Genomic DNA, 13,369 nt, shown 5'->3' on the forward strand with positions numbered 1-13,369 from the left:
GAGTCAACCACGGAATGCGAAGGTTTTGTGTCCTCCATGGTCAAAATTCTTTAGAATGTGTGATGCCTTCTGGTGGTCCACCATATTCAGATCATCACCTTGTATGAGTGTAACTTATTCTATAAATATGTTGGCCCGTTGAAGTCTATCACAAACGTACGAAGACGCGTCTTTCAGACAAACATGACAACATTCGTTTTCCGTCACGTGACTTTCCTTACCTGTCGGTTGAGTTCTTTTGTGGTAAACATGGAGACCGCGTGCGTTTTCTAGCGTTAGCAGTGACTGGATATCAGTGCTATTGAACCTATTAATTTTTAAGATGCTGGCACTGTCCAAATTGATTGCATATAAGTAGTTTTCAAATAATGATAATCTGTACACTTGAGTGACCTAGATGTAAAAAAGCAAAAATGGCAAATTTAGCACAAAACCAGGTAAACTCATAAAATCAAAAAAAAAAAATTTGTATGTTTACCTTGCAAAATTCTAATGTTTCTTCCAATAATATTTTATTTTCTTATTACAGTTTAGTTGAACATTTACTACACAGCACTATAAAGTTACAATGTAGTAAATTTCATGAAATGGTACATTTCACATGTGCGTAAATAAATAAATAAAAAGGATTAATCGGAAAAAAACTGTTTGGGAAATTTCCCATATTTTGATTTATTGAATGCCATTCTGACAAAAAAAAAATTGCCAAATATACAAAAACTCTAAAACCTGACAAAGCACCTGAGGTGGAAACCCAGTTAACTCTACCAAGAAAGAAAAACATTTTGAAATTGGAATTAAGTATAAAATAGCAAAGCAGTGGATTCAAAGACTACTCATCCAAGGAAATTTTAATGATGAGTCATTAAAAAAGTGAAACTATTTTGCCATATTTTTTTTTTTTTTTTTTACAATTTTCTGGATAAAAAAAAGCACCTTCTAATGTTCCAGATTGGAATGACCTCACATGAATATAGCTACACCAAGAAAGGCTATTACTTCTCATATCTAAAAGACGAAACGTATTATTATATATTTGAGAGCGAGATGTTAAATTATGGTAAATTAAACCATTGGCTCATCCTAAAAGACCAAACAGGTTAAAATAGTATGTTTTACTTTGCTGGTCCTCTACTAAAAAGAACCCAAAACTTAAAGAAATCTATTTATAGTAATATCCTGCCTCATATTCATTTCTAAAACCATACCATATTTTTATTTTATTATTATTATTATTATTATTATTATTTCTATTATTTTATTAAATAAAGTATTTGAAAAAGCTATATATGGTAGTTGAATATATTTCTCTTACATGTGAACAGTTGAAGAAAAAAAATAAATAAAAAAATATATAAATATATATATATATATATATATATAAAAATATAAATATAATTTTTTATTTATATATATATATATTCATTAAGAGTGAAAACAACAGTAGTAATAAGAAATAATTATGTCCCCCTCTTTCTCCGGTCATATGGGAGAACCATGAGGGCATCAAATGCTTAACAAATAGCTTTACAAAACAAATAAGACATTTTTTTTCTTCATTTAATGAGATTAGTTGAGCTTCTTTTAACAACAACAAGCCCTTGTCAGTATTTACACAACAGTATCCTCATAAATATCTAAGGAGCGAGTAATGTAATGGTTGTGCCCATATAAAACAGATGCTAATTACTTCCACTTGTTTGTGAGCAGAGCATCACTGGCAGGCTCCTTGATTCTGCTCTTGGAAACGATGGTAATAGGTTTTTAATTTCACGGCCATCCCTCGGGTTAAGAAAATCACACAGAGATTTCAGGATGATTATATTTTCCCTGTTGAAGAGAAGCCCCAAAGCCCTCGTTTGGAGTATGCATGCGCAGGAATATTGGTGTTATCATTTTTATTTTATAAGAAATTAGATCGTCTTCTTATTAGATTATTTACATATTTATTTTCTATTTTGTTTTCACACGTAACACTCTATTTCCACCTTTCCAATTACATCAGTGATAGAAATTAGTGTTGATATTGTCTCTTTTTTTTCCACTGTTTCCAGGTATTCTCATATTACTGACTTGAATCACATACAAACACCAGCTATTTAATTATAATTTACAAATGATCCAATTATGTGGCCAGTGAGGTGATATAATGGGAATTACTACTTTTTTTACATAGTCAGAAATGTGAAGAAGTCCCATTGGGATCTTCAGTGTTGAAAAGGGATCAGCGGATAACTGCATGAAATGTCCTATATCCGCCCTGACAGATTGGTAATGTGGCAGATGATTAATGGGCCACTAGGTAGACCGTTGATCTTTGGTCAGAGGAGTGGAATTTAACCCCACTTACTTTTTCCAGTAAGAGTTACCCTTGGCACCTCTTATTAGTGTGTTAAATTATTGACTCTTCCCCTTCTTACTTATGCTTAGCAATCTACACTTTTACCTTACACAATGTAGATATATATCAATGTTATTATTTCCTTAGAAGAGGCTTTGTGGATTCACATTTTTCATATGACATTGAGTCCATTTGAGCAAACCCATTTTCATATTAGAAAGGCCCTCTTCCGACATGTCTCGATATACCCCAATACTACCGAGCTGAGTACATGACTTGGCCCTGAAATTGATAAACCCCAGTACTTCATGTCTCTTTAAATAAATATATTGTTTCTCAATACTCCACAGAGAAACACTTGGACCTCCTTCCTCTTCCATATTTTATCGCAAGAAGGACACCTCTTCACTGGTGTGAAGGCAATGGCGGTCAGACACTAAATGAATGAGCTTTCTATATGGACGGCTTGGGTTGCCGGAGAACAGTCATGCTTGACATCATACTGTGTTTTATCGCATAATAACGTTTATTCACTTACCTCTTTCCCGTGTATTATAGTGTGTCTGTTTCTTCCTTCATAATCAGCTACTTCAATGTAGTCCAAATACACATCGGCCCAGTAGACCAGTTTGTTAACTAAATCCAGAGTGAGGGCCGTAGGCTGCTCAATTTTAGAAAGAATGATCCTCGTCCTATTCATTCCATCCAAGTCACATCTCTCGACTTTAGCAACATTACCATAGTCCGTGAAAAAAAGTTTTCTGTTGAAGTAAATTAAAATGATTACATTAAATTACAAAACAATCGCGTGCGAATGAAATGCAAATGTTTAGTATGGTTGAAAACTCAGTTGTGTCCTAAAAAAAAGACTGACGCAAGTGATACAATGTTATCCATGTCTGTATAAAAGCTATTTTGCGATAATTGCATTCTAATGCCGTAGAACACTATCGATTGTATAAAAGAAGCTGAACCCATTTTTTCCCCCCAACTATATTATGTCATGTCAAGAAGAAAATGATATCGCAGCCAATACAGAGACAGCATTCATCATTGAGATGTTAACACTTTTCATTTGTGACCCTTGCCTTCTCATCCGTTTGCAATGCCGGTGACACTTTTTGCCAAAAAAAATACAGAATGAACTGGCAGATATTTTGTCTGAGTCAATTGTGTTAAGTCTCGCTTCACCCCTATTCCCAATGAAATATTTCGAACAATGAAAAACCCTAACATAAAAAAAAAAAATGCTAGTCCTCAAAAATTTAATTTATTTTTTAAAAGGAACAGCCTAGTTTTCAAAATGGAAATGTATTTTTAATGCACTTTGGAGTCTGTTTCGCATGGACTGTAAAGCATTTTACTGCATGCAAATCACATGTATGCTATGAAGATGACAGATAGGACACAAGTGATTGGCTGCTGCTACGCTTCTCATTTTCAATGGGAGCTTAGCTCACTTTGACTAGTATGGGGGTCCTACTGAGCATGTGCAGGGAGCATATTGAGGTATGCTTCCTGCTTTCAGCAGAGGCAGAAAGGGGAGGAGTTAATGCCGACAGATGTCTTATTTTCTAACTCCAATAACTACAGAATCCTCTCTCCGATTTGCATGCAGTAAAATGCATTCATTTACATGCAAAATGGTCTGAAATATGCAATTGGCATGAAAATAGAGTTGGAATGCTATTTTAAAAGATAAATATAGCAAGAACTAAATACATCGGTTTTTTTTTAATAAAGAACATTATTTAAACATTAAGGGACAGGGTTTTACAAGCATACACTTATTCTGTTCCTCAACAATAAATTTGAAGTATGGATTGGCTTATCATACATAAACTGTCTATATGCATTTGCATTAGCCGTGTTCTCTAAAGCTGTTTTTTTTATATACTTTTAGTTGCCCATCTGCGCATTACATAACATTAAAAGATGTTGTAAAAGGAATCATACAGCACTCAGATAAAACAAAGAAGATTGTTTTCAACCCCTAGTACTTAGGATTTTAGAAAGCAGTGCATTAGTTGCATTTAAACCACTAAAAAGCCCATTTTGCCGATTTCTCAAAATACATATTGTTGTTTTTATAAGATTATATAATCTATAATGGCCTCCGTGGATTCACAACACATTTTACACAGTTTGCTGGAAATGCTACAATGTAATATAAGAAAATTCTTAAAAGACTGAGTGAAAGTTCATGCGGAACATTATTTTGATCAAATTGCATAAGCGACAATTGTAAGTCCTTTTAGCAAGTTAAAACAACCCACACATACACAGTGACATTTACTTAATATTCCTAATGCTTTGTTAGTGTCAATTGGATGGCCACTTTCTAAAACATATATTTATGTAACTGTTATGGCTTATTTCCTAGCAGAAAAATAAGCAATGAAGAAGTGGGTTTAAACCCTGCAGTTCCGCTTATAGCCACATGGGGCAATCTGGTATATCACATAAGATATGCATTTTTCCCTATAGCACTTGTGAATAGTCCTCTGTTATACACACTTACACGGGACTGTCTAGGCATGTACTGGTGAATGCTCAGTGGGCCAAAGGCTCATGGGACATTGATACGGCTGATCCAGTGGCAGATTTGGTACTGTAGTGTGCAGCCACTGGCTGGACACACATGGCCACATGCTGCATTTGACTGGCAGCAGCCAGGGCTGCCACGCCATCCGTAGTCCGGCACTGAGACTGTCTAATCTTATACAAGGAACTGCTTTGCAAGTAGGCAAACATTCTATGCTGCTCTTATTTGGGGGCCACTACCAGAAACCGTTTAACGTATTTTTTTTTTAATTCCACTATAAAGCCACCTTCTAAAGGTCTGACATGACAGATATGGTGTGTGTTGTTTAACATTTTATTTGGGTGAAATATAGGGTCACATGACTTGGCTTGTCCCTCTCACTGGGTGTAAATGAAATGCATCTTATGTCCGTTAGCATTGCATCGACCCTTGGGGCAAATTTTGTTAGCCAGGTGTCTGATGAGGGAAATAATTGGTTGGCTCTTCCTTAAAAGTTGGTTCTTGAGTTTCTTATTTTCTTTAAATAGTTTAGTTACATATTATTAGCATCACCTATTTTATCCATTGTAACGTTTCTGGTTTCATTGTTTTAGTTATTTATTTTTTAAACATGGGCCACTGCCCCTCTTTTCAGGTTATTTTCAGACTAACCTTACGTCAACAGAAAATGACCACATAGAATTAAAAAGCCAGAAAATGGATACTAATACACCGTATTGGTGAAGCTCATGCAGAGTCTCTTGCCGGCAGCTAATGTAAATTGCAAAACTGGCAGCTCAAACTCTGACATGATTTGTGAAATGAAATAGAAATATTTAGTACAACTCTTTATTTGCTACATTGATTTAATGCGGCACCAAAGAGCAGATGATTTGTTGCAAAGTTACTTTTTAACACATTATTTGACTTCTAATTTTATAGATACATGGTAACGATAACAACATTCTAAAGGTTGTACAATTATCTGTTATAACACACCAAATCCAATGGAAAGAATACATACAGTAATACATCCCAAGAAATAGCAAACATAGGCCAGCATCTGGAGTCATGTGTCTCTTCAAAAGGGTAAAGCATAGAAGTGGTTGAGCCAGCCTAGGTACAAGTCATGCCCAACCAACCCTTTGGCCTTGTGGAACCAAGCTGGACTCATCTGCGGGGTACCAGAAAGTCTAACTGCCAGCCTGTTCTTCTTCCCTGCTTTTGGCTAGTTGGGCTTAAGCACATCTCAACCAGTCATGTGTCTATTAAAAAGGGTAAAGCATACAGGTGGTTGAATCGGCCTTGGGGGCAGCTTGAGCCAAGCCAGCCCTTGGGCTTGTGGAACCAAGCTGGACTTGTTTTCTAGGTACCAGAAGCTTTAACTACCAACTCCTTGTTCTCTTCTACTTTTGAACAAAACTCAACCACCTATAGAAAGCAAAAGTGTATGTAATGATCAAAATATGATTAAATTGTATAGATCAAAGGCAGCCTGGGTTGGACAAAAAGCACACTGAAAACATGCCCTGTAGACTCTTGAGTCTTGGCCTGTTATTAAAAGCATGTTAACACTGAACATGAGCCCTGGTAGGCATAAAATGCCCAAGGCAATTTTAGGCCCCAGTACACAAAGGAAAAAATGCGTGGTTCCCCATTTGCCCAAATAATTAGCTAATTCTGTATCAACTATTTTGCACCCAAATAGTAAAATCAGCTTCAAAGATCTATAAAATGGCAATGATGCCACCCAAGAGATTGTCATTATGAGAATGTTCTCCTTTGAGATATCTTCACAGTCTAGTTGCATTATTAACAAAGAAGTTCTTCGTACGTATTTCTAGAACAGTGTGGGTCACAGAAATTCGTGTGGTCAGCCTAAGCAACTTCCACCTACGCATGCATTTCCAGTTCTTTATTAAAAAGTATCATGCTGTCTCGCATGCTAGTCTAATCATTTTAAATGTTAAATATACTGCAATTATTACAAAATAACGAGCGTTGGCTGGGATTGTAAAAGAATGCAAAAAAAAAAAGAAGACGACATTCAGTTTGGAAGAAAAAAACATTTTTCTTGGTTGACGCAAAAAAAAACAAAAAAAAAAAAACCCTGTTGCTTGTTATTTAAATGTGCAGATAACGCACCCTCTTCCTTTATAATTGCCGAATATATTTCTTCCTCATCTGCAATAAAATGATTAAAGCTTAGAAAAGTAATCCTGCAAACTGCCATCCTTAACAGTTATCCCATTTATTCTTGCTTAATTTGGTACTCCGTCTAAATATAATTCAATACACTTCAAGTTAAGCTGTATAATCAGCTTGAGAAATTTGGTCTTTTCGAAAGCCAAATCATTTCTCAGTATGTTTCTGAGTCACAGACGTGGAGGAACATTTTCCTTTTTTTATGTTTGTACTTTAAAGGTAACATATTGAATCCAGACTCATTAAAAAATGTGTAAACACCATGAGGAAGCCCCAAACGTAACATTGGGGCGAAACGCGTTGTGTGAAAGAGAACAGACTGGTGACTGACTTCTCCTTTTGGGTTCGTTTATGAGACCCACTGGACAACCTGTATACCGGTAGCTCTTCAACGGAGGACTATGTGGTGTAGGTACTTTTATTTGTTGAAATACATTTTATATCACTTATAAGTATGGCTGTTTTCTACTGGATGGATATTCTTTGACATATCTTTTCGTAGAGAAACTTATAAATTTGGGCTTTCTTGCTAGTACTTCTCATCTTGCCCAGTTACATTAACATGGAACATTTATCATCATATAGTCAGATCACTAGAGTTGCCTGATCCACCTTATGACCTTATTGTTAATATATTCTACTGCACCTTACAACAAATAATCACAATATCATTGTTGAAATGACAGATTCAGACTTGTTCGAAAAGAAGATAAATAGGGTTTTTGGTGGCAAATCACATGTTTTGGAAACTGGTTTGCATCTGGACTTTTAAGAAGCGGAATCTTCAGTGAGAAGTTCCTACGAATTTTACTTAATTATGCCGTTCATAGCTCGCTATAACCTTAATAATGGCTTGGCCGGGAGTAATTTGTCTTGGGATCTTACACATTAAGTTTGTTAAATCCAGGAGAGCTACTGCAGGGGTTGCTTAAGTGAACTCTAGTATTGATTATTCCCAGAAATTGTTATGACCTTTACCAGTTTATGTTCAAGAGCAAATGAGGATTGGAAAAGAAATAGAATAGGCTCCTTAGCAATTTCTGTTTAGAAGGCTCCGCTCTATTACCATAAACCATCTTTTTTTTTAAAAAAAACATAATGTTTCCTTTAAAAGAATAAAATATTTTTCGTTGACGTCTGTAAGGTAATTTCTGGGTTTATTACAACGCTTTTCACATGGACGAGCGTAGATTGCGGAGAGGTTTAATTTCCTATGCACAGTTTCAAATGAACATAGTCAGATGCACCATCACCGCTAATTTATGCACATATCTTGGTTTATATAAATTGGCCATGAATGATTTCTATTCACCTTGATAAAGATACAAAGATCGGATGAGGGAGATGAAGAAGAGAAACTGGAATTGTTCATATATTTTAATGGAGGAAACTGAAAACGCCGTTAAAAGCACATTGGGTGTGCGCTAGAACCATGAAAAAGTCATCCTCAACTGTGAATAACTGTACAAATAAAACAGAAAATAATAAAAATAAAATAAATAATAATAAAATAATAATAATATTATATAATATATATAATATATAATATAATAGTATTATCAATTTATTATATGTTTATTATAATTATTATATAATTATTGTATATATATAATATATTCATTAATAATATTGATGATAATTTCCTTTTTTTTTCTGTTTTGTCTCTTGTTTTATTTCACTAATTTTAATCACAACTCGGAATCTTTTTCATCGAGAGACCAGTCACTTTTCGGGTTCTACTCGTAATCAGATTTCATGCAAAATGGGTTGTTTTGTAACATCATTTATCATCAGTAAATTCAATCTTCTTCTCTGAAAAACTTCAAACAACATTACATCAGGTTTAGCAAAACTCCTATCAACTACTTCCAGCTGTGGCCAAACATTGTAGCAGATACTCGAGTCCCAAAGGTAGCGCCAGACTCATTGTCAAGACTCCGCTGTTCACAATGTGTCTAGTACGGTACGTCAGAAACTTTATGGATTGCAGATTTCTGGGGCACATCGAGAAAACTTAAGTGCTATGTAAATCCACTACTGTGCTCTGCGCAATCCCCGAACTGTGGATCGGCTTAGATATGTGTCACATTGATGTACGGTAATTAATCCTGATCTAAGACCCAAAAGGGAATTGTAACTACTTTTCTTCTATTGAAAACTTTAAATCGCTGTCAGAACATTCCACGGATTGATTGACAGATTCAACGTTGGTCACAATTTAAACACTTTTTTTTTTTTTTTTTTTTTTTTTTAAATGAATGAGGTTCTTGGGTAGATGTACCGACCAGGTTTAAAAAAAGGCTTTGGATGGTTTGCTTTCATAAATAATACAATTGTTATTATAAATATATTTTTTTTTATATAGCATCAACAAATTATGCAGCACTTCTTACAGTAAATGCATTAAAAAAAGTTGATACATGATGTAAAGAGGGCTCGGCTCGCAAGCTTACACTCTAGAGGGCTGGAACTAGAATAGCGTCTATTTGATATTATATATTACCAGTCAACATACCTCAGAACATTTCGAATGGTCGAAGAGAGACGTTTTTACATAGTTTGGGTTATATACACTTCATTGGGGCTTTTAGGGCTGTAAAACCCTATGATACCCTCATGACCAGCAAACATTCTGAACTCCTAGGGGCATCAGAGATAGGGTGTTGTAGACAATAAAATGCAGGATTTTTTTTTAAATGACCTATAAAAGTATTGCAATGCCAGTAAATGTAATGTGCTTTTTTTTTTTAATAGCAAAAAAAATCCCCAAAATATTCTATTTCAAATTCCATAGTTGACCTAATTCTAATAATTCTAAATTTTTATTCACAAGTTTGGAAATTCTAATTCTTCTTGTGTTTTTTTTTTTAGGGTTAAATTGAGATATGATTCCCATATTTCCTACATATACCAATAGTAACCGTAAAAGGATTATATTTCGGTATGCCAGGAATACCTTTTTTTAAAAAATAAATAAATAAATGGAAGAGAAATCACTTAAATTTAGAAATTTGTCAAATTCAATTAACTCAATATACCATCTACGCGATGTGGGTTGACGATTTTATCATCTTTGCGTCAAATTATGCTATTGGGCTGACATATAATTGCCGGGATGTTTAGTTCCAGGAAAATATGACACATGGTAAAAAAATATGACTCAAGGTATAGGGATAATTACAAATATTCGAAAGAATGCCAAGGATAATTCATATGTCTGTCTGTCTACCTACAGAAAAATAGTGAATTAAGGGGGAATAATACATTATTAATGAATAATTACAAGATTCTAACAAAAATATCAGAATGTTTAAAGGAAGGCAAACAATTTCTCAAAGGAATAGCCCAAAATGACATTGCATTAGTTTTACAGATCAACATCAATGACTTAATGCTGTACAAATGTCAACGAGGTGATCTTCTGAAGACATTTACATTCCACTGTGTTGTAAATATCTCAGGATATCTTTACTTATCTCTAGGGACATAATAATCATCAATCATGTTATTCTTGGGTACTGCCTTAAGCCTAAGACTGGGTAGCGCCATCAGGGCCACCAGTGCCCTCATCCACACTGCTTTATTCTTCTGAGCATTGCGTTATGACATCATAGCCTTTTTAGGACACATGACCTAATGCTACTATACACCCTTAATACAAAAAAATTATTTTACAATATTCTTTTATGTTTTTGGTTGTAGATATTTTGTTGCATTATTATAAAAAAACATGTTGTAATAAAAGTTTCTATTAGGAACCGGCTCCATAAAATAGAATTTGACAGCAGAGGATTATGAATAATAATAATAATAATAATAATAATAATAATAATATCTTTTATTTGGCTCCAACAATTTATGCAGCCCTTAATACAATACGTATATATTCAAGGGGTATGACAAGACGAGAATTGACAGACTAAGACAAACCGATACATTAGGTGGAGAGAGCCCGGCTCGCAAGCTTACAATCTTGAGATAAGAAGCCCATCTGTTGTGGACACCAAAACACCATAGTCCGTAGTCTTTGATAATAAGATTCAGGAGCCATATGCCTATCCCGTGCATGTTTAAACTCCCGTACTGTGTTAACCTCTACCACTTCTGCTAGGAGACTGTTCCACGTATCTACCACCCTCTCAGCTTTTTTTTATATTTCATCTATGAGATTACATTTACAGCAGATGCAGATGAATTGTATCATCAATGTCAAGGATTTCTGAAAAGAAAAACTCTGTGAAAGAGTAGTGATCAAATTCTAGACACACACTTGATATTCTACATTGGTAAACTGTAAACCATGCACGTTCTTTTATGCTTTGTGTGATACTTTGTTGCTGAAGCCTTTGGTATAACAGTGAATGTAATTATTTCCTGTGGGATGGAAAAGCCCTGCTGACTGAACACATTGTAACTTTAAAACGGATGAAGCAAGTTTGAATGTTTCAGACAAATCTACCATAAATATAATTCATTGTGTTGGCGAGGTGCAAATCAGGTAGTTTAGATGTTCTTTGGTCAAAAACAATTGCTTTATTTTACAATTAACAATTTTGCTTTATTGGTATGGTCCACAACAGTCACAGAGAACGAGCCTACCTTCAGAATTAATTAACGGTAATTATGGTACTGTACGCATTTATAGTCTACATGTTTTTTTGTTTGTTGACATCTTTTTATAGCCAGTATTTTTTGATAAAGTTAAAGACTCCAGTAGATGGAAGGGAAACAGTGGTCAGATAGGTGGAGGTCCTCTTGTCGCTGCTCAATGGCCAGTTACATTACTGAAGACTGTGCCAAGCCATGAAAGCGACATTGGATACATTAAAGGGAGCTTCAGGCTTTTAAGACATAGAGCGCTGAGCTATGACATCATATACCGATACTCCAAAGTGAGGACATTGGCTGTGAAGCTGGTGACTGGGGCATTGCCCTGGGTCCGGCCTAGGGCAGCAGCTAAGGTAAATACACCATTGCCTCTAAGCATTGGCATACAAAAAATGTAGGGCATAAGGAGATTAGACCTGTGCATTCGGTCTGGATCCATCTGCATTTTGATGGTCTGGTGTAGTCCTTCTGCAACATGGAGGGGCCTCGAGCACACCATGTAAGAAAGTGAGTGTGAGTGTATGAGAGAGTGAAAGAAAGTGTATTAAAGCACATGAGAATGAGTGACAATTCATTTTGTTTCCAAATAGAAAAAACTCTCCAAATTAATTCCAAACCGAAATAAAATTCATTGTCTGAAAATGACCAAAACTGAACTGTCTAAAAGTCTAAAGGAGACTCTCAGCTTTTGTATAGCTGACCTGTATCTTTAAGTTATTATTTCACTGCTACAATAAATGCATTACCCATTAAATATATATACAAGTAACAGTTTTGTGAACGATGATATTATTAGCAGACTAAAGTTTAGAAATCATTAACACCCTAACACTTCTGGAAACATGCCTTACAAATAACAGCCATTTTTATATATTTTATATATTGTTGTTATATCTGCCAGTGAATTAAATTAAATTAAAAAAACTGTGAAATGTATATATTTCTGAGAATTAACATAAACAGTGTTTTACTTTAGTATAAAAAAAAAGATAGAAGAAATGGAAAATACTCAGACATAACTTTTTTCACATCTTTGTTGTAATGGCACAACATATTGGAAAGGTAATAACTTGAAATATTGTTTCACCTAAGGCTGTAATAGCAGAATGCGTGGACAGGGGAACTATAACAACCCCTTAATATGTTACCGAACTCCTTAGTAACTGTCTGTGCCCTAAACCCATTCTTTCGGTGTTTAAATTGCCATAAATACAAATGAATTGTAAAACATCTGCTATTTTCTGGTAAATTACACAACCTATCAAAGATTTCTAAAAGATAAAGTATAAAACTTACTTAAACGCATATCAATGAAAAAAAAGATAAGTGTAGGTTACGAGGTTGTCAATCACATGCTTCCTACTGAAAACAACTCCATGCTTAATCTAAAATAGAATTATGAAAAATCAATGAATATACTAATCATAGTAGATCAAACTTGATATTAATGAATGTCCACCTTAAATTAGAATGTTGAATAACATCATGTATCCTAAATCTTATAACCACTAGAGTTTAAAATACATGGCATAATAAAATACAAATATATAATCAGAAATCACATTCGGAATCACTGAATTTACAATGCTAAATATAAGAAATAACAATACATGTTCAGGGCAGCATTGACATAACTGCATTCATGTCACAGTAAAGAATGAACGGGAAAGGGCAGCTGCTCAGACTCTCCA

General features: G+C 34.7%; 1 protein-coding gene across 1 annotated transcript in view; it reads right to left on the reverse strand.

The window, feature by feature from the left end:
* LRP1B (LDL receptor related protein 1B) overlaps nt 1–13,369 on the reverse strand; it is a 557,319-nt gene that overhangs the window by 291,746 nt on the left and 252,204 nt on the right. Inside the window, exons 8-9 of the mRNA XM_053471115.1 lie at nt 2,880–3,102; nt 222–393 (exon numbers count right to left, since the gene is read on the reverse strand). Of these exons, the coding sequence (XP_053327090.1) occupies nt 222–393; nt 2,880–3,102 (395 nt within the window). The remainder of the gene's footprint in view (nt 1–221; nt 394–2,879; nt 3,103–13,369) is intronic.

The sequence above is a fragment of the Spea bombifrons genome, chromosome 7 (assembly GCF_027358695.1).
Source record: "Spea bombifrons isolate aSpeBom1 chromosome 7, aSpeBom1.2.pri, whole genome shotgun sequence".
Taxonomy (NCBI): domain Eukaryota; kingdom Metazoa; phylum Chordata; class Amphibia; order Anura; family Pelobatidae; genus Spea; species Spea bombifrons.